At 40.6% G+C, this 21,250-nt stretch overlaps 3 protein-coding genes across 9 annotated transcripts in view; 1 reads left to right on the top strand and 2 right to left on the bottom strand.

Moving 5' to 3' along the window:
- Positions 1-4,984, bottom strand: part of kcnj10a (potassium inwardly rectifying channel subfamily J member 10a) — a 50,175-nt gene extending 45,191 nt beyond the window's left edge. For 3 of the 6 annotated variants that reach the window (XM_050067236.1, XM_050067235.1, XM_050067233.1), the window contains exon 1: positions 1,992-4,984. The gene's annotated coding sequence lies outside the window, so the exon portion shown is untranslated. Of the gene's footprint in view, positions 1-542 lie in introns of all 6 variants that reach the window. The other 3 variants (XM_050067237.1, XM_050067232.1, XM_050067234.1) reach the window with 1 other exon arrangement.
- Positions 4,985-5,157: 173 nt separating this feature from the next.
- Positions 5,158-9,830, top strand: pnp5a (purine nucleoside phosphorylase 5a). The gene is made up of 6 exons (XM_050067241.1): positions 5,158-5,386; positions 6,146-6,315; positions 7,733-7,836; positions 7,989-8,164; positions 8,282-8,472; positions 9,118-9,830. Exons 1-6 carry the CDS (start codon positions 5,364-5,366, stop codon positions 9,330-9,332), a joined length of 879 nt encoding a protein of 292 aa, XP_049923198.1. The 5' UTR covers positions 5,158-5,363; the 3' UTR covers positions 9,333-9,830.
- Positions 9,831-11,558: 1,728 nt separating this feature from the next.
- Positions 11,559-21,250, bottom strand: part of capn1 (calpain 1) — a 47,787-nt gene continuing 38,095 nt past the window's right edge. For both annotated transcript variants that reach the window (XM_050067228.1, XM_050067230.1), the window contains exons 12-22: positions 20,560-20,571; positions 19,752-19,963; positions 18,286-18,325; positions 18,126-18,191; positions 17,967-18,024; positions 17,262-17,326; positions 16,492-16,560; positions 16,193-16,271; positions 15,922-16,038; positions 14,726-14,784; positions 11,559-14,543 (exon numbers count right to left, since the gene is read on the bottom strand). In XM_050067228.1, the coding sequence (XP_049923185.1) occupies positions 14,517-14,543; positions 14,726-14,784; positions 15,922-16,038; positions 16,193-16,271; positions 16,492-16,560; positions 17,262-17,326; positions 17,967-18,024; positions 18,126-18,191; positions 18,286-18,325; positions 19,752-19,963; positions 20,560-20,571 (804 nt within the window). In that variant the 3' untranslated portion in view covers positions 11,559-14,516. The remainder of the gene's footprint in view (positions 14,544-14,725; positions 14,785-15,921; positions 16,039-16,192; positions 16,272-16,491; positions 16,561-17,261; positions 17,327-17,966; positions 18,025-18,125; positions 18,192-18,285; positions 18,326-19,751; positions 19,964-20,559; positions 20,572-21,250) is intronic.

Below are 21,250 nucleotides of genomic sequence, written 5' to 3' on the forward strand. Positions count from 1 at the left end.
GAAGCTCTTCTATCAATACACACATAAGTTCAGACTGGGAGTCCTGTCCTGAAATTGTTCCTTTATCTGGACTGTCGTCAGGGAGTTGGGTGGCCCAAAAACAACAGAGACAAGAAAACGTCAGAAACAAAGAGAGATAGCAGTAAAATATATTGACAAATTAACACAGGGAAACAGGAAGAGGACAGTCTGGAGTGCACCAAGTGGTTATCAGCTGTAAGCTCCGCCACCGTCATATTTCTGAGGACACCTGCCATGTGTCCTTAAATGCATGAGATGCATAGTAGATCGATGACGCAGAACTAGGCCAGAAACACAAAAACAAGTTCTCTTGCCCAGGGGTGTCAAACATACAGCTCAGGGGCCAATCCGGCCAACTAGATGACTTTGCACACCTAATATTGATGTACATGTGAAGGCTGAGAGGTTTCAGGAGCAATTTAAACGGTGAGTAGATACTTCATGTAAAATGCTGCTTTTACAGCAGAGGCTTTTTCACTTTGACCAGAATACATCTCTCTGAAGTAACAATGAATACTTACTTTGGTCAGATGTAAAGACGTTGAACATTGCGCAAAATATCGTCAACCAGCAGCTTCAGTAGAAAAGAATCTGAATCAGACAATATGGGTGGAGCTCTGTTGCTAAAAAAAAAAAATCAGCTTTGTAAAAACTTAACCTGCTTCTTCAATGAGCCCGGTCTCACTACGAAGTCGATGAAATCCAGCGCTTGGGCAGTGACTCATCAGAAACCAACGAAAAAGGCGTCCTTTAATGTCGGCATGATACGCAGCCGGTTGCTGTTATACTTTAACGGCGCACGGCGGCGTCAGGGGGAAACGCGGCAGGACAAGGATGACAGTGAAGGTGGCCTAGAAGGGTGGGTGGGAGTGGTGGCGGATGGGTCCAACAAACCATAACTTTCACCCAGGGGAGCGGTGTTCCTGTCCCGTAAGATTCAAAACCCTGTTCTTTTTTCCTAAACCTAACCACGTGTTTTTGTTGTCTAAACCTAACCGTGTACGTATGTTGTTGAAGGAAAAATTATGTTGTACTGACGTAATGCATTTATTTTGAAAGAGACTGTATGTAAACAGCTGCAGGCCGAGCAAAGCACCCCAGACGTCCCTCTCCCCAGCAACGCTTTCCAGCTCTTCCTGGGGGACCCCGAGGCGTTCCCAGGCCAGACAAGATATGTGATCCCCTCAGCATGTTCTGGGTCTGCCCTGGGGCCTCCTACCAGTGGGATGTGCCCGGAATACCTCTAACTCGAGGCGCCCAGGAGGCATCCTGATCAGATGCCTGAACCACCTCAACTGACCCCTTTTGACGTGAAGGAGCAGCGGCTCTACTCCGAGCTCCCTCCCGATGTCCAAGCTCCTTACCCTATCTCTAAGGCTGAGCCAAGCCACCCCACGGAGGAACTGATTTCGGCTGTTTTTATCTGAGATCTCATTCTTTCGGTTATGAAATATTTAATTAAAAATACGTATGAACGGCTGAACGAGTCATAATGACAATCTGACTGTACATAATGTATAAACATATTTTAGCAGAATAACATAACTCAGATTCACGATGTGTTAAAACCAGATAAACAAGTTCTTTTTAATAACACAAACTCACCTGACAGTAACACAGGCAACTGAACTGAAGAACATTGTCTGTTAGCCAGTTAGCTAGCACACTGTCATACGGTCTCTCCAAAATCCACTGCAAAAGTTAATTTTTTTTTAACATTCTCAAGGCAAATTCCAGACCGAAATATTACCGAGTGGACGAGTTTCGCAGGCACATCGGATATCATGGAGATTCCCATAGAAATGAATGGACTGCCTTGTCTCTGTACACATACATAAGTGGAAACAAGGCGTAAATCCCCCTAAATCTTCCACACTATTCCTCTAAAGCATGTGGTACAGCTGTATGTTCTGTGCTGCTGTCCCTTTTCCCTCCAGGTGTGCTCCATTGCCTAACGAGGTGCATCTCACCTGGCATGGAGAAGGTGCTTAAGGGCTTCTGTGCCAGCAGCAGAGGAGAGAGGCCTCTGGTGTGGGGACTGCTGGTGCTGCTGCCTCTCAGCCTGGCATTGTTGTTGTCTTGTTTGCTTGTTTTATTTGCAATAAATCCCATGGATTTGTTTAAAAGGTGTTTATGTGGTTATTTTGGATCAATGGTGGAGTTCTGTTTGCCCTACAGGGCTGCCCAAGGGTGGGCCTAACAGCAGGGTTGACAAAAGTCAAATAAAAGAGCTGTCCTGAATACTTTGTCCTGGTAGTATTGATTACACTTAGCTGGTGGTACTTAATGTTCTTTTACTGCCGCAAATCTTTAAAGGGACAGTTCACCCCAAAATCAAAAATACAAGCATTTACTCATGGACAAGAAGCTCATGCTCATTAATAGAGTCCTCCTCGGCTGAGCTGTTACGTTAGCTAGCTCAGTGTTGCTAGGTGAGCTAGCAGCAGGTGCACACTTCTCTCTGCAGGGTGATTTGGTTGGTAGGTGTAGTTTGGTAGAGAGAAAATAGTTCCTACATGAAACTGCTCACAACAAGGTCTGTGGATTATCTTGAGTAACTGGATCATGATTTCTGGAAAGAGACATTGCTGTTGAGTTTTTCAAATTCCTAGTTCCATTATATTGGAGAGAAGGCAGACATCTCTACGGCCGATATCTTGTACTTGTAATGGAGTATTTTCACAATGTGGTATTGATACTAAGAGTTAAGTAACAGATTTTAATAATTCTTCCACCACTGACCGAAGGTACTTGCGTGTTTTCTTTCACACTTGGCTTGCTTCTTGAATGCGTGTCCATCTCCACTAAATGTCTCGTTCCGTTTCACATTTATTGCGGCCCATCAGTTACAGGACATTGAGTCCAGGTGACATTCCTCGTGATTATGAGTGTGTGTGTGTGCGTGTGTGTTTGTGTGTGTACAACTGGAAAATATCCCACGAGTTCAATGTGAGGCCATAAATAAGACCATTAAAAGAATGAAGTGTTTATTTATGACTTCCTGGTTGTAATCTGCCTCATTTACAACACACACATGCTCCAAAAGAGGTGTGTCAGTGTACAGTTAAGTCTTACTGGCAACAATAACAAAAACACACATGGTGGTCATGTGATGCAATCTAATGACAAAATGTCCTGAACATTTGATGAATGGACTGGAAAAAATCGTTTCAAAGTTACGTCATGGACGGTGTCGTTTAGCAATCCCCTCTATTCTGTATGCATCCCTTCACATTCTTGTTATTCATTCATTCATTCATTTTCTGTAACCGCTTATCCTGTTGGAGACCAAACAACTTAGCAACATTTAACAAAGGTAACATTACAAAATTCGGCTCTATTACAACTCACAAGGTTCACAGACAAAACAACTGTCTTATACTAAACACGTTTTCCAAACAAATACAACATGCTAACGTTATTAGCACAAGCCTATGGCATTTTACATTGTATAAATTAGCCTAGCAGCTAGCAGACTTTTCCTCTACTCATATGAAGCCAGGATAAATCACCCACAAGACTTAAAATGCTATTTTTGTGGAGGCTTTAGTGTCTCCACAATCTATTGTTTTTTGTCTGTGAAATTAAAGTAAATAAAAGCTTCGTTTCCACTGAGGGAAATGGTTTCAGCTTACAAAACTAGACAGGAGGTCTGCGTCACCACGACGGGTAGTTATATTTCTGGGGAGGTGCACATAAGGCTACAGCGTAGGCTTCGGCGTAGGCTCTATGTCGACTGCACCACCCAGCCACCCACGTCCTTGTTAGTGAGTCTTTTTGTTATATGTCAACTTTTTTTATCACTTCGTTTTGCCTTTAAAGAAATCAAAGCATCTGCAGCTCAACACACAGATAATTTTCCTTTTGGAGCTCATGTTATTTGAAAAGTCACATATCAAAGTGTTGAAAGCCAGACCTCAACAAGGCACTTCACATTTAAAAGCTCCCTCTACTGAATTCAAAGTGGGTGAAAACACCTATAACTTCTACTGCTCAAAGGACTCAGAGGACCAAACAGTTTAATGTACATTTTATTACATACTTTGACAAATACGCAATTCTGATGCACAGTTACAGCAGTGGTCTGCAACTGGTCCTGCCATGGAGTCCAGATTTCTCCTTGGTCATTTGTCCAAGGCCCACACAGTTCAATGTACTCTGCGTCATACTTATGTTTGGCCATGTCATCGAGCTAGTTTGCTGTCTCTGTGAGGTAGCTGTCCTTTATTTACTCACTCCACAGCAGGAAACAACACTTCATAATAAAAGCTCTGTGCTAGAAATTCACTGTACTTCAAAATAAAGTGTGTTTATATCTAATTTGACACATTTGTGAGTCACTTGCGATCCATACGGAAGTGCCCCACGACCCACATTTGGACCCACCATGAGTTGTCTTAGTATCACAAATTTGATGACTTAAGTCCCAACCTGACAAAGTCACAAAAAGACCTGCAACTTGACTTTAACACCAGTGACTTGTGACTTTACTTGGACATGAGCCGTTTGATTGGAAAATACTTGATACCTTCCCTCAAGTCCAAAGGTTTAAATGTGTGTAACACAAATCACTTAATTTCCCTTCATTTCCTTAATCAACTATTAATTCCCAGCCAGTGCTCCAGCATAGTACTCAGGTACTTGGTATATGGAGGTTAAAAGTCATGTGAAGACATATTCCATGTAAACACTTCCTGATGGCGAGAAAAGGGGCAGCAATCACATGGACACATCAGACACGTGATGTTAAAAACAAAACCTGAGTCATGCTGAAAATGCACATCATGTCCGGGAGAATACCTGCAGTATTGATCAACAAAAAGCTGATCATTGCTAAGGGGATGTTGCAATCATTTCTTGTTACCATGATGTGGAGAACAGGATGTAAAGAGGTTTATGTGGACACTGCTGCTGCTGCTGCTGCTGCTGCTGCTGGGAAGGAGGGGGATGAAAGGGGTGGGGGCTGTCCAGCAGGACATACACATATATTTCCTCTTCTCTATTATGAAGGTGTGTCCACTCAGCCAATGAAGCTGCGGCATACACATGCGTCACTTTGAGCAGAAGGAGGGGTGGGGGGTGGCTCTTTGCCTATAATAAACCCGGCGACTGCGCCTCTTCTCCACACACAAGACAGAAGACCTAAACAGGACTCAACACCTGAAAAACTTGAGATTACATTTTTAAAACTTTTTTTCTCCCTCAGCTTTTCTGTAATAAGTTATATTTCAACAGCTGGGCTCTGATTCAACACTTTTTCCGCACTGGAACTTGATTTTCTGCGCTAAAAAGTGCACATTTCCTCTTTTTACCAACTCTTAACACTTATTTAAACTTCTGCAATGTTTCCAGAGGCCACCAAAGGGTGAGTACATTTTTGATACTTTTGAACAGGCTGTACTTTCAGCTTTCCTCTTCCCATGCTGCTGAACACATGGCCCCTTCATGGGCAGGTCGGGGCTGTGGGTAAAAAATATGTTTGGCTTGGGGCCAAAAGAAATGCGCACATGCTCTGTGGGTGGCGAGTCTTAAATGAAAAACCATTCAGTTATTTCTTAGGGAGTCAGACATGGAATTTAACTGTGTCTTTTGCACTTTATATCACATTTTTACTGATCAGACAATTAGTAACATCAATATTCTCGACTTTAACTTCAACTTTATTTAACTTCATGATGTTTTTTCGGTGTTAATAAAGTAAAATGAAAAGGAAATCTTTATCTATAGCAAAGTCTTTAGGAGCAAAGCCATGTATATCCATTAATCCATGCTTGCGTGGGGGTGAAACCAGCAGTTTGTCACATGAAAGGAATTACACAAATCACAGTGGATGAGTGAGAGTAATCTCTCAATTCAGCAGACAAATAAAAAGGTGTGTGTGTCACCACTGAAGAGCATGAGGCGTGATACTACAGGAATGTGTGTGTCTCTTCAAGTCATCTCCTTATTAGTAGCAGTTCTCAGATCAGGGCTGCTGCCCAGAAAAAATCTCTCATCCTGTAATCTGATTATAATGACCGCATCACATGATACTTAAAGAATCAGGAGGCAAAGAGAGGTGAGTCTGAAAAAGGTTTTTGCAGTCACCCTGACCCTGGACCTTTTTTTTTTTTATGTCATCTAGCTACACCTACGACGAATGCAAGGCCACTGCTGATTGGCTGCTGGCCCAGACTGATGTGCGACCCACAGTGGGCATCGTGTGCGGCTCGGGGCTCGGAGGGCTGGCTGACATGTTGAAGGACCAGGTTGCCTTTAACTACAAGGACATCCCAAACTTTCCACAGAGCACTGGTGAGTTTAACCAGAGACGTGGACTCGAGTCACATGACTTGGAATCGAGTCTGACTCGAGTCTCAGATTTGATGACTTAAGTTTTGCCTTAAAAAAAAATCAAAAGACTTGCAACTCAACCAATGACTCGTGACTTCACTTGGACTCAAGCCTTTTGACTTGAAAATAGTTGATACCTTCCCCCAAGTCCAAGGATTTTAAAGTAAATTATTTAAAAGTATAACACAAATCAAGTAACTTTCCCTTCATTACCTGAATCAGCTATTAATTCCCAGCAAGTTGACACTTAATTTCCCAGATCCATTTAGGGACTGTTCTTTATTTAGAGGAGGGGGGGGGGGTCTCTGTGGTGTGACTTAATTTTTTTCTTGACCCTCCCCGAAGCTACAAACATTTTTCCTTGAGCCTCCTTGAGTGACAGGCAGAAAATGAATGACCCTCCCTCTACTATAAATTAGTTATTACATTTGTAAAACATACCCTATTATGTCTGATAGTGATTTGGATGAAATGTTAATATTTTACGCTCAGATCTGGTTCTGTTTTTTTTCTGACAGAAGCATTTGTCATACAAAATGTGTCCAAGGACTGTTAAAAATGTAAAAATCCAATCATAAATTGTGTTTTTACAGTTATAAATAGTGTACTTTTGGCGATCTTTAAAGGAAACTTGCCGCGGCGGGTTTGAAAGGCATGTTTTCTTTTAAAATCTGCAGTACAACAAATATGAAATACAACCATTTAAAGATGTATGCCCTTCCCCTACGACAAAATAAAAAACAGAAGTGCCTCCCTAGTGCTTAGAAAAATATTTGACATGCCTCCCCTTTTTGCGCCACCTCCTCCCCCCTAATAAATACCGAACAGTCCCCTAGTTTGAACCAACATCCAATCAAGTAGCAGGAGAGAACAATTAAGAACTAACATTATATTACTGAGCCCCAGATGGAAAAATATAGTAATAATAATAATTTTGTTCACGCACAAAAACTACACAGTCGTTAACATAAAAACAAACTGCAGTATGCACAATGTGTAGACCCGAATTCCACATTTAAGGTTGCACAAAGAACAGTAAGTTGAGATGAATATTAACATAGTTAACAAGCTAATGCTTAACTAACGTTAGCTTAACAGCTAAGGAGCTTTTTAACAAACTTGCTTAACAAATGAACGAACATTTTAAAAATTGGACTTACATGTGTTGAAGAGATCTAATGACTTGCTGAGGCTTGCTTGTTTAGGTCTTGGGACTTGTCAGTCTTGACTCCGGACTTGAGTGCAAAGACTTGAGACTTACTTGTGACTTGCAAAACAATGACTTGTTCCCACCTCTGAGTTTAACTACAAAGAACGTCTTGACTGGTTTCTATACGCTGTTGATATTTACTGACTGGTTTGTGTTTCCTTCCTGCAGTGCACGGACATGCTGGTCGGCTGGTGTTCGGCACCTTAAAGGGGAGGCCATGTGTTTGCATGCAGGGGCGCTTCCACTTGTACGAGGGCTACCCAATCTGGAAGGTGTGTGCGCTGTAACAGACTGTGTTCGAACGCTTGAGGAGAAAATTGCCATGAAATGTGTGGCCTTTAAAGAATGCTGCTGAAAGAGCAAAGTCCCTGCTGAGTGGTTACATAATATCTTATGTACTGTATGTGTGTATGTGTGCTTCCAGATTACACTGCCCATACGCATCTTCAAGCTGCTCGGCGTGGAGACGGTGATGCTGACCAACGCAGCCGGAGGCCTCAATCAGGACTATAAGGTGGGAGACGTCATGATCATCAAAGACCACATCAACATGCCCGGATTCGCTGGCAACAATCCGCTGTCTGGACCCAACGATGAGAGGTAGGATTTCCTGCACCCTAACTAGGCTTATTTAATATGTTTGCAGATACTTAGTTCTCCTTTGGCCTCTACACACACTAAACCTTCCAACCGTCTCTCGACTCCTTCCTCTCACAGGTTCGGTGTGCGTTTCCCCTGCATGTCCGATGCCTATGATCGCGAGCTGCAGCAAATGGCCATGGACGTGGGACAGGAGCTCGGCTTCGGAGACTTCTTGAAGGAGGGCGTCTACTGCGTGCTGGGCGGACCTTCATTCGAGACCATTGCTGAGTGCCGTATGCTGCACAAACTGGGCGCTGATGCTGTCGGTTAGTAGTGTTTCATGGACGTCATAGCCAAAAATACAGAATATTTCATAGTTGCAGTTTCTGTACAGCAATGACATATGAAAACCAGACCCTTAAAGGCACAGTGTGTAAGATTCGGGGGATTTAGTGGCATTTAGCAGTTAGGGGTGTGACGATTCATTGATGTATCGATTCCATGACCAACGATCTGATCTTATCAACGCAAATTGAGAACATTGATACATGTCATCGTCTTTGAGATACAAATTTATTTTGAAATTCCTATAGCATGTCAGTGACACCTGTTTCGTCCAAGCACACCTCCTTCCCAAACATTCAAACAGTGCTAGCAGTCTCGCGCCAGGCAGATGATGACAAGCAGCCAAGAAAAAGATATTTATTGAAATTGTCTCATATCGATCGCAGGACCCTAAAACGAATCAAATTTAAATGTAAAAGCATTGTGCCAGACTTTGAGATATCAGGAAATATTGTATCGTTGTCCAAATAATCAATATAATATTGTGAGGTGATGAAACTTGCAACCAGCTGAAACTTCTCCCTGTTAGAATCCCTTCAGTGTTCATTGTTCAGGAGGTTTTTATTTCTGTTTTATCTATTCTGGTATCTTTAATATTTATCCCGATGTTTTAATTTCCTCGCCAGGCATGAGCACAGCCCACGAGGTGATCATCGCACGTCACTGCGGCATGCGCGTCTTCGCCCTCTCGTTGATCACCAACCAGGCAGTGATGGACTACGACAGCGAGGAGAAGGCCAATCACGAGGAGGTCCTTCAGACAGGCAAGCAGCGAGCAGAGCAGCTGGAGCGGCTGGTTTCCACCATGGTGACCAGGATCGAGCACAACAACTACGCCTAAGAGACGCCATGATAGTCAGAAGCTATGACGGAGACTGAAAGTGGTTTATATTTAGTGCTATTCTGCCTAAGAAAAGCCCACTTAGTTTAGTATTTGGGTGAGCAGTCGGGCTGTTTTTAGTCTTAGGTCAAAAGATGCTAAAAGAGAAGTCCTTTCAGAAATCTCACATAGATATATACAGAATATATATACAGAAATACAGAACGCACACATCGTTTGTTTTCACGTCACTGTACCTTATGACATTTTACATTCCTCTACCTGACGAAAACTTTTTTTTTATATCATTTTAAATGAGATGTATTTGTTCTAACTTAAAACATGTAATCAGCTTGTATAAATGTCTGCAATTTAACTTAACAATGAGCAAAAAATTTGTTGTAAAGATCTTAATATTATGATGTTGTTGAAATGTGTACATTAGTGGACTTAATGTATTTTACTGTGGTTGTTTTTTTAATATGAATGTTGTTACTAAAGGTACTATTTATTACTATATTAAGTTTGTTTGTGTCGTTCTTTGGGGTGTGGAGGGGAACCTCTTTTTTTATCATTTTAACTGATTTACTCATCACAACCAAACAAATAATATCAGTATCAGCCTGATATCAGCCCGATTATAGCCCGACGCAGCGACATGCGGTGTTGGCTCGTGTCGTGTGCAATAATCCATTGCTTCATGTCATCCTTTGTGTCATAGCAGACGACAACTGGTGCCACGTCTGGGACGCCTCACAACTTTCCGACATAAAGTCTAGCATGTTTGATTTTCTTTTTGACAGTTACGACTTCTCCCGTTATCACCATACCACTGATGAATAGGAACACAGAGCGATCTGCTGCCGTAGACAACTGTACAACAACAGCCCAGCCTTTTTGATATTTCCTCTAGCGATGTTACCACACAGAGCGAAAAAAGGTAAAATGATGGTGTGAAACAGCAGAGGCCCTTTAGCAACCCGGTGAGTACTGCCATTAGCATCATGCTAGCAAACAATGTTATTTCTTCATAAAGGAGGATATTAAGTAATAAAATAGTAAATACTTACATTTACTTACCACAACTGCAGAGGCTCCCGTTTGCCTCGATGAAGTTAATGCATCGCGCCATTATTTCAAACATTTCGGCTGGCACATGAACAGACACAGTGACTGAAATAATAGTAACAATAACAAAAATAGGACAAGAATAACCCGACGACATCACAGACGTCGTAAAACACGACCAGGGATGATTGGTGTGGACCATCGTGTAGTGTGTCATGTCTGTCGGCCAAGTCACGGCACGATTTTATGACTCCACAATCGCCTAATCTGACAAGTGACTGTTGGAACAGACAGAAATGTCGTGTAGTTTTAACCCGGCATAAGAGACTAATGGGAACAACAAATTTGTACAATATTAAACAAGATTCCTGTAGCAGGCTGCTACCAAACAGACTGCAATGTAAGCACTTGGGGCATTTGTGCATCGTAAATCTACATCCACTGAAAGTGCTTTTTTTGCCACTGACAGGCTCAAATTGTTATTTTAAGTGTCTGACAACATTATGGAAAGGATCCCTACAGAGATAGACCTTTTTGTTTAAGCGTTAAGATCCTTTTTTGTTTAACCAGAAACTGCCATGAAATTGCACCAACCTCACCAGACCCCATTAAAAGAAACCGTAATTTTAGCATGCATAGAATTAGCATATTTTCATATCTTAATGGGTGAATTAAGGGTTTTTTTCAACCAAACCAGAGCTGGTGATTGTTGGAACAGTGGAAAGAGAAATCAAGACTGTTTATGCAAGTTTTATTTTGTTTCCGTTGACTTTGAATAAAGTGTGATTTACAGGGAAAAAATTACTGTTTATTTAAATGGAGTCTGGTGGGTATGGCGATAGCAATTTTGGGGCTGTTTCTGGTTAAACAAAAGGATCTTACTTTTTAACCAAACGGTCTATCTCTGTAGGGATCCTTTACATAACTTTGTCAGACACTAATATAATAATCTGAGCCTGTCAGTGGCAAAATCAAATACTTTTACTGGACATAAATTGATGGTGCACATTTGCCCATTACCGTTACATTGCACTCTGTTTCTCTGCTGCCGTCTGCGGTCCTCACACTCAATACTGGACCACTTTCAAACACTGTTGTCTCAATTGATCACAATTAAACATCAGAAAACAGAGTTCAGGTTGAGAACCCCCCCCCCCCTTTTAGTAATTCAGAGACTCATGAAATCCAAATGTTTATTTTCAAAGTGTGTATTGAAGTTTTACAGAGACGCTACACAGTAAACCAATGTATTGCAAGACAAATGGGTCCAAAGGGTCCCAGAATGCTACCACTGTAAACATTAGATAACGTTACATAAGCATTACGCTGCTAAAACTTAAAGACTGAAAGATGAATGCTGGCATTGTCGGAGTATCGTATAAATTTAAGGGTTTGGCTGTCACTTTTTGAAATGTTTCAAAATCAGCTCTTGACATTTACAGAAAGACAAGAAATAATTGGCAGAACAAACATTTTGAGTATTTGTAACACTTGAAACTCTTTGCTTGATAAGAAAATGATAACACTTTACATGTATTTCTTCCATACCTAAACACTTTCAAGTCCCCCCCCCCCAAATGTGACACATTATTTTGGCATACAATTCTTTAAAATAAAACACTTGCTCCCCTGGTTGAACAGAAATTAGGCAGGCAGACGACATATCACATTTCACACATGCATGCACCCAACATATCCGTCCATCTTGCATAATAGTTTACCTTCACCTAAAGTACTGATGTGTTCTTGTTCCCATTGAAAGGCAAGATTAAACAAGGCTGACGCATCCCTTTTTTAAACCACTGTGACATCCAGTTCCAACCATAATATAAAATTTTTTCCATATTTTCCAAAACATTCAGTAAAAAGTGCCATGCATAATACGTCTGTCTAAAAGCTAAACAGAATTACTTTTAAAGAAATACAACCCAACACATTCTCTATGATACAACAAACCACCATTGTCTCTGCACTGCAGGGCCCAGTAAAGCGTCATGAGCGGACTCTTGATGCTGAGGTGAAAGCAAAGTTTGGCACAAGATGTAAACACAAAATGCCCGGCCGGCAATGTCGCTACAAAGGCAGAGCAGAGATAAATAATCCTCACATTCATATGTGCTGAATGTGTGGTGTTAAAGAGTAAGCTGAAGAACAAGCTGGCACACTCAGCAGCTCTCCATATCGCTGGCACTGAGATTGTGATAACTGACAGCAGGCTCATCGTCAATTATCTTTGACAAAAAATAAGCTCTGAGAGGAGCGTTTTGAAGATTGTCCTCACATTAACCCTTAGTGGACTGACCACTAGATTGTTTTCACATTAAATGATTTAATCAAAAATCTGTCAAAAAGAGTAGAAATGCAGGAGTATCTCAAACAATCTAGAGCTCATTTTATTAATAAGTAATTGTTGATAGCTAATCCCCCCAAAAAACACAATTAAAAACAAACCACTAATTGACTTAATTTGTTTTAAAAGGGCAAAACTCGCCGACTGATAAAATGGAGCAAACCTAAACATATTGGTTGAGTTTCAGCAAATGTGGACAGCTAAAAACACCTTTTCGAAATGCTAGTTAGCAACTTTTTTTCCTCCATTTCCTTCATTATCTGAGCTTAGCTTAGCTCAGGCTAAATTAGCCCAGCTTGGCTGATGCCAGCCGCCAATATAGACAACCTAACAATACATTTTAGGTGAAAGGAAAATGGTTTTCATATTCAAGTTGAAAAATCCAGCTCAGGAATTCCGCTTAAAATATGCTAAGCTAAATCCTGCTAAAAGTAGCCAACAAATGTGGCATCAAGACATATCATTTTATGTAGTGTTTATTAGTCAATTATATAAATTAGGCCTGTCACTATAATTACATTGTCAACTTATCCTACAATATATGGACATTGGACATATCACCTGTGTTTACATGCATGTTTGTTTACATAACATGATGCCAGAATAAACAGCAGGGTTTCGCCTTTTTTTTGTCTCCTTACTGCCGCATGCTTGAAGAAAAATAAAACACTTAAAAGATGACACAGTGTAGCTTACCGCTAGCCTGCAGCTGCACTTTTGGAGAAAAACATGCACAGTCCTGATAGTCGTTAGCTTGGCAACTCATGGCAACATGCTAAAACATTTCGTCGTTTGAGGTTTAACTATTCAACAACTTCATCCTCCATTTCCTGAAATCCAAAAGCAAACCACCTGGCTCGCAGGCCGTCCATCCCCGGGAGCAGACTGCAGCACACTGGCCCAGATTATGGAGATAACTGCGAAGTGCCTGCAGAGCTTCGCTAATCGTTTGTTTTGTTTTTGTTGGCCAAATTTAGTCTAAAACTGAGTAATTCTGGACTACTCCAATAATGGTATTACAATTCTATATATACTTTCTTGTATATATTACCAGGTGTTAATTACTTTTTTACAAAATATGCTAATATTTTACTCATATCCTAAATTCAATGTCTGAATATCATTAAGAATTAAACGTTTGTTTCTTTTTGAAACACCGTACTTGTGTTATGCTATTTATATAAGTGGCATGAAATGGTCTCAAATGACAATAATATCGTTTATCACAATTATTTCTGGGACAAAGTATTATCCAACCAAAGTCGTAAATAGTGACAGGCCTACTATCAATTTATTTGAATATTTAATTTAGAAATTTACTTCTACTTCTTCCACTTTCTCTAAACCTACACTAAGGAGGTAACTTTTAAGAAAACATATGTCTAGATGCCTTTTTTTTTTCCAAACAAACAAGCTACAAATCAATACAAGTTTTTTGTCTCCACCACCTGAAATTTAGCCAATATGTTTATGTCCGTCCTCTGCATCCAATAAATGTTCGTACAGCTAAAAACATTCTCGCTCACAGTCAGTGCTACTGCAGAGTTGACCGCCAGGCTCAAAGACATGAGCTTCCTTCTGTTGGCAAAACAGGTGGCAAATAAAGGAATTGGCACATTTTTCCAATGTAGGCACTGTAAAGATGAATTTACAGTCTTTAAGCTACGTAGGGCCTCAGCAGCGAGAGGAAGAACAGGTGGAGGAAAAGGCACTTCTGAAACAACACATACTAGGCCTGGAGCTGCAGCAGGATGCAGTGCAACATTTGCAGAGGAGTCCACTCATCTCTAGGCAAACATGGTCAGGGTGATCCACTGAGGGACAGGGAGAGAGTGTAAATTAGGGGGTGCTAATTATAAATAATGATAGGTGTTTTATGCACAGAAATGGTGAGTAAATATCTAACACAAAATGTTTCAGTTGATAAAATCTGTAAATCAAAGACTGTGTTTGGGTATGTGGCAGTATTTCTGTTCACATGGACATGTGGCCATACCTGAGTGAAGTTGAGGGACATTAAACCATCTTTATCTGCGTCCATGGTCTGGAAGGTTTCTGCAGAGACAAAAACAAATATAGTCTCTTGATACATACACCAAGGAGGTTATGTTTTTGCATAGTTTGTTGTCCATCAGCAGGATTAAAAACCGCTGGCCTGATTTTCATGACACTTTGTGGAAGTGTAACATGGGAAGAAGAACCCAATAAATGTTTGAAGGGGAGGGAATCCAAAGCATGGGGCGAAACCATTTCCCTCAGTGGAAACAAAGCTTTTATTTACTTTAATTTAACAGATAAGAAACAATAAATTGTGAAGACAATAAAGCCTCCACAAAAATAGCATTTTAAGTCTTGTGTGTGATTTATCCTGGCTTCATCGTCGCTAGCGTAATTTATATAATGTAAAATGCCATAGGCTTGTGCTAGTAACGTTAGCATGTTATATTTGTTTGGAAAACGTGTTTAGTATAAGACAGCTGTTTTGTTGGTAAACCTTGTCAGTTGTAATGGAGCTGAATTTTGTAACGTTACCTTTGTTAAATGTTGCTGTTGTCCCTGGCTTCATATGAGTAGAGGAAAAGTCCGCTGGCTACTAGGCTAATTTGTACAATGTAAAATGCCATAGGCTTGTGCTAACAACATTAGCATGTTGTATTTGTGGGGAAAATGTGTCCAGATAAAGACAAGTGTTTGTCTGTGAATGCTGCGAGTTATAGTGAAGCTGATTTGTGTACTTGTGTTTGAAATTGTCTCTATTAAGCCATGTTTAATGTGTGTTTAATGTGTGTTTTGTATCAGCTGCTTTATTCAGTGATTTGTTTTGGAGAGGAAGAGACCTCTTTGGATAACTTCCTGAACAATGAACACTTAAGGAATTCTAACCGGGAGAAGTTTCAGCTGGTTGCAATCTGCAATCCTTACCACTAGATGCCACTAAATCTCCCTAAATCTTTCGCACTGCTCCTTTACTATGCTGTGTTAGTTGAGTATGAATCCCAGCAACCCACACACGTATTATATGCTATTTATTTCAATTACAAACTGTATTATTTGATCTGGGTCTGACTGTTTTGTGATAAAGTGAGGTGATAAGCTCCACGTTGGCCTCTTTGCCTTTTTTTAACGAAACACCTGACAAGTGGGTGAACTGTTCCTTTAACAATATCAAAGGTATGCACTAATGGGACTCACTGAACATGGTCTCCAGTCGGACCAGACAGGTGACAAAGTTGTCAAAGTCAACAGACATGTCGGCCTCTGTGTAGCGCAGGATGATCAGCTGGAACAGTTGGTTTGTCAGCTTGAAACCTGAAGGAGAAGAAGACAAACAGGAAAGAAAGACCACAAGAACAAAAAGATTTATAAAACTACAATCGAGCAGGGAACACTCTCTAAATGTGTGACGAAAAGAGAAAATGCCTTCTTTCCTTTGTCTTGTTATTGAAACAAAAAGGACATGTACCTGCAGATTCAAGAGCCATTCTCATCTCATAGGAGCTCATGGTGCCCGATTTGTCCAAGTCAAACTGCCTGAATATGGTCTGACATGGTGACAGACAGATGGAGAACGGACAGAAAGAAAAGAAACAGAAAATTAAGAACGAAAAGAAACAAGCTTTCAGACCAGCAAACAAGAATCTGAAAAACCAGTCCATTGGCCAGACATCAAAACAAACAAAAGGCTGACGCAAGTACCATGAAGCAGAATCAATATTATTTTATCCTGACTTCCCCGTCTGACCCGTCAGTGTTTAATCTCACCAGGTATCGTTTAATCTTTTCCCAGAGGACATGGAACTCTGTCAGGCCAAGCTTGCCGCTGCCGTCCGTCTGAGCCATGAAGTCAAGGAACAACAGTGACGTTCATCTGATCAATGAGTGCGACAACAGAATCAAATTTTGATACTACTTTGAGCAGTCAATTTAAAGGGGTAGCTCCACTGATTTTACACATCAAAGTCTGGTCTTTTTTATATCATCGACTGTTGACTCCCTGCTCCTCTTAGCCAGCCATTAGGGACCACAAGTTTTGCGGAAATCGGCTCGGCTATGAACAACAAGCCTTACTGTCTGTTGGAGGCCACCTTTTGGCCTTCATTGTGGCTCAAATTTGACATCCATGAAAAAGTTTTGTCTCACTTTGAACCGGAGCATCTGCTGATTAATTCTATACTTAATGTCTGATGATCCACTAAAGTTAAGTTTTATTTAGGTAGCTAGATAGGTACCGTGAAACTTTAATTAAAAGCCGAGTCCTAATTAAACACCCACTCCTTTTTACTAGCCTCGTGTAGCTACACATTTTGACAAGTAAAGGCCTGTCTCAATTAGAGGCCTGGTCTGGTTGCCAAGCACTTCATTTTCATAGAAGTTCTTTCATCATAGGTTGAACAATGTTATAGAGGTGCAATGCTAAATCAGTGGAGTACTCTGTTAAGGAATCCAAAGAATCCAACATGCTTGTTCCCCTTATCATATTTATGTTCAGTTAATGTTTAGGAATTGATATTTAAGTGCCATAACAAGGATACGTCCATGAGGCTTATCATACTGCGACAAGCTTCTTTCGAGAAGCCGTCCGTCTTCAGGTCTTTATCTGTTAGCATGAGAAAGTAAGACAAAAAGAAAGAAGAGGAAGAACACATTTAACAATCTGGAGGATTGGCAAATTGCGGCCACTAATCCTGCACAAATAAGACAAAAAGAAACCACAAAATTCTCAAAAGCACTTTGCAAAATGTGAAATGCACCCCTAACTGTGCTGCCAAGCAGATAGCGTCTCAATGTGCCTGTACTACGTATTTGCACATATCTAAATTAGGTCATATATATTTGGAACAAAATTGGCCCCTTTTGAGGAATACCTTTGCATCTTATCGGTCTGGAGCTGCCGCTTGCAGTCTAAATATGTCTTTGCCATTTTTCTGCCTGCTCTGTTCTTGACGCAAAGGCAACATTTATACTTTGCTACTTTAATTATTGATGCAAAAAAGGGCACTGAGCTGCAAACTTTATAGGCATGTTTGCACTGTAATGTCATTAGCGTGATGTCTTTTGTGAATGGGACCTCACAGATAGAAGTTACAAGTGATGCGCGATTCACGGTGCTATCACCAGTCATGATCCATTCTTCATGAATTTGCCTTTTTATACTGTAACAGTTTAAATACTTGTTCCTACTTCCATAACGTTACGAGCAAGCTTGTAATTCCAGAGTAAATGTATTTGTTACTAACGTTTGCTGATGATCCTGTTCAATATGGTTTGCAGCTCTGAGATGCTGATCTCCATGTCCTGAAGGCACAAACAGAGAAGAGTAAATCATTTTACATATCATAAACAATATTTCTCCAAGCTGCTAAACTCCTGCTGAACTTCCCGCTGAGCGTGCTTACCGGCCCGGCCAGCTGTCTGAAGAGATTCTTGAAGCTGGCGTCGATCTGGCTCTCATCTAGCTCAGTCTGAAACGCAAACAGAAATGTTTTCAGTTGGCATCTAGTTTCTTTCAACGCATCATTAGCGGTCGGGTGTTGTAGTTCAGTTGCATCCTCTCACCTCTGTTGGAAGTTTTGCTTCAACGTTATCATCAAGCTCCCTGACATGGAAAGAAGATAAATGTAAAGTTACAAGGTTGGTTATTTTAAAACATATAATTTCTTTCATCATGATGTTCTTTAAGTATTTCTAAGAAATTACTTTTTAAAACCTGTCTTTTTTCTATTTTGTTTTGTGAGGTTCTGCATGTAACTTTTTACATGTATTAATCGCTTTTTGTTGCCAATAGGTGAACATATTTTAACGTTAACTGAGACTTTCCCCAACTTTCTTGGTTGCCCGTAACAACCTGTTGGACTGACTTCTGTAAAAAGGACTGTGGGAAAATTCAAAGGATGTTACGTTATGTGCGTTTCCAAGTGCCTTGAATTTCAGCTCAACTTCAGTGCTAAGAGCGTGTAATACTAGCTAACGTTAGATTAGAAATGGAGCCGGACAACCAGACACCAGTGCCCACCACAACAGAGTCCACACAAGCGATGTTTCCATGATGGACATTTAACATTAAGGTTTGTTGTAGCTGAATTTGAGCTGTTACAGTTGCTAAATTAGGTCTGAGTCATTCTGCAGTGCTGCCGTCTGCTTCCCTCCCTACCAAGTAATGTCACTGAGAGGCGGGAAGTAAGTACCTTGGGGTGCAATTCGTCAAATTCAGTGCCCCACATCATCAATTCATCATGTGAAATATATTGTCATATTGTGGTTTTACCTGGCTAATAATAGCTAACGTTGCTTGCTAATGTGGACTAATCGCTAGCTACCAACTGTACCAAAATACTGTGTTGAGTGGATAACATCAGCTGACGCATCTAGACTCTCGGAGGTGGTTCGCAAAATGCTAAATCCACTCCAAGGCAACCGAAAACAGATCTTTGCCACATAGCTAAGTCACAGCTAGCTGGTTGGCCAATGAGCTAACGTAAGCATGAGCAAGTACACCATTATCTATATCTGTATCTGTTCAACCAACTGAATTATCTGTATTCATAAATACACTAGGGATAGGTGGAGTCTGAACCAGAAGTGGGTGTGGCTAAACTGAAAATGGGCGGGACCGGAGTTGCTATATTTATTATCTATTAGAAAACTACTTACAGAACAATCTAAGGATTGAGCTTCAGATCAGTTTTGTCAGTACAGCTATCGACACATTTGTACCTGATTGATACTTATACATATGAAAAGTACATTATCTGTACAGGATACTCGTTTTATCCAAGTACTTGGCTCAACCCTAGCCTGCAGAGTGTGAGCGAGAGCAACAGGATGCTGACTCCAGTTACATACAGAACCTTTGAATGCAAATTCAGTAACAGTAATCTTCGACGGGTGGTTTTGAGGAACACTCTACTGAGAATAATTCTGAAAATAATCTTGTAGTGAAGAATACAGAAAAACAATTATTTTGACCAATTTTCTCTCCAAAACATCATATCATGCCCCAAGTATCTTCTGCTCCCACTCACTCTGAGTCAGCTGGCTTCTCAGAGAAAACTCTGAGGACGAAGTCGGCCTCTTTGTGCGGATCAAAGGTAGAGGGGACGATGATGTATTCTCCGGCCGGCAGTCGCAACCGCGAGCTGACCTCCCTCAGGTTGATGAAGAGCTCCGAGCGAGCGCTGGAGGCGTGGGTGAGGAAAAAGTCACGCTTCAGGTGGACTCCTGACTGGCCTTTAAACTGAGAGGGGAGCAAGATAGTCTGTGTTCAATAAATCCTTTAAAAGGTTTAACATTGTTTTGTTAAAAACAGCTCCTCTTATCTTCTTTTAACCTTTCTACTCCTCATCTTTCTCATCACTTACTTGGTTTAGGGTCAAAATACAGGAAGCAGCATTTAAGTTTTATGCACCATATATCTGGAACAAACTCCCAGAAAACTGCAAGTCTGCTGCAACTCTCAGAATCTCAAAATCAAGAGTAAAGACATTTCTGTTTGCCGCTGCCTTCAATGAAACCAAATAATTATAATTTCTTACGCTGCACTGTAACTTTTATTCTTGTATTTTATTCCTGTCTTACAGTTTTAGATTTCCTCTATTTTCTTATCTTTTGGCTCTTTAATTACTGTTTTGAATTGTATTTAGATATCCTTTTGTATCACTTCTATTGCACTTTGTGTGTAATGCACTTTGAAATGACATTGCTCAAATGTGCCATTTAAAAAAACTTGCTTTGCCTTCAACTTCTAAGTTAAATGTTATAATCGAGCTATTTGACAACTTTTAGGTTGTTCTTGAATCACAAGAGAGAAGTGGAAAGAAATAAAACACATACCTCTCTTGGAATCTGAAAAGGAGAGAGAGAAGGGGAAATCAGATTATTACAATGATGCACGTGATCTGGAACAACATAAAGACAGAGAATAAACTAGAATGTAGAGATTTGTCAGCGATGAGAAAGACAGTCGCTCAGACAAACTGAGATAGCCAGGAATTTAATGATCAAAAGTTGTCATGGGTGCTGCTTTTGTTTCCACTTTTCTTTGCTCCCTTTGGGTAAAAGTTACTGGAACTAAATTTCAGCATTGCCCAAGTGGCAGTAGTATAGTATTACTCAGAAATTAACTGGATTGTGAAATGCAGTGAAAACAGAAGGAGGAATCAAGCAGCAAATGAGGTTCTTGGGGTGTGTTCACAGCTGTAGTTTGGTTCATTTGGCTCAGACCACGGAAAACTAGAATCATTGCTTCTCAGGAAGTTGCAGAATTCATACTTCTGCGTGGCTCCATGTCGACAAAGAGCCTACGTCGTGACCTAATGTGAACCTCCCCAGAAATGTTACTGCATGTCATAGTGACGCAGACCTCCTGTCTATTTCTGTAAGCTGAAACCATTTCCCTCTGTGGAATGAAGCTTTTATTTACTTTAATTTCACAGATAAGAAACAATAAATTGTGAAGACAATAAAGCCTCCACAAAAATAACATTTTAAGTCTTGTGTGTGATTTATCCTGGCTTCATATGAG

This window comes from Epinephelus moara, chromosome 17 (genome assembly GCF_006386435.1).
Source record: "Epinephelus moara isolate mb chromosome 17, YSFRI_EMoa_1.0, whole genome shotgun sequence".
Taxonomy (NCBI): Eukaryota; Metazoa; Chordata; class Actinopteri; order Perciformes; family Serranidae; genus Epinephelus; species Epinephelus moara.

Excerpts from the sequence above, each read along its gene's own strand:
- pnp5a (XM_050067241.1), top strand. The coding sequence starts at position 5,364 with ATGTTTCCAGAGGCCACCAAAGG. Across the intron at positions 5,387-6,145 it reads TTTCCAGAGGCCACCAAAGG|CTACACCTACGACGAATGCA; the intron begins GTGAGTACATTT and ends TATGTCATCTAG. Across the intron at positions 8,165-8,281 it reads TCTGGACCCAACGATGAGAG|GTTCGGTGTGCGTTTCCCCT; the intron begins GTAGGATTTCCT and ends TTCCTCTCACAG.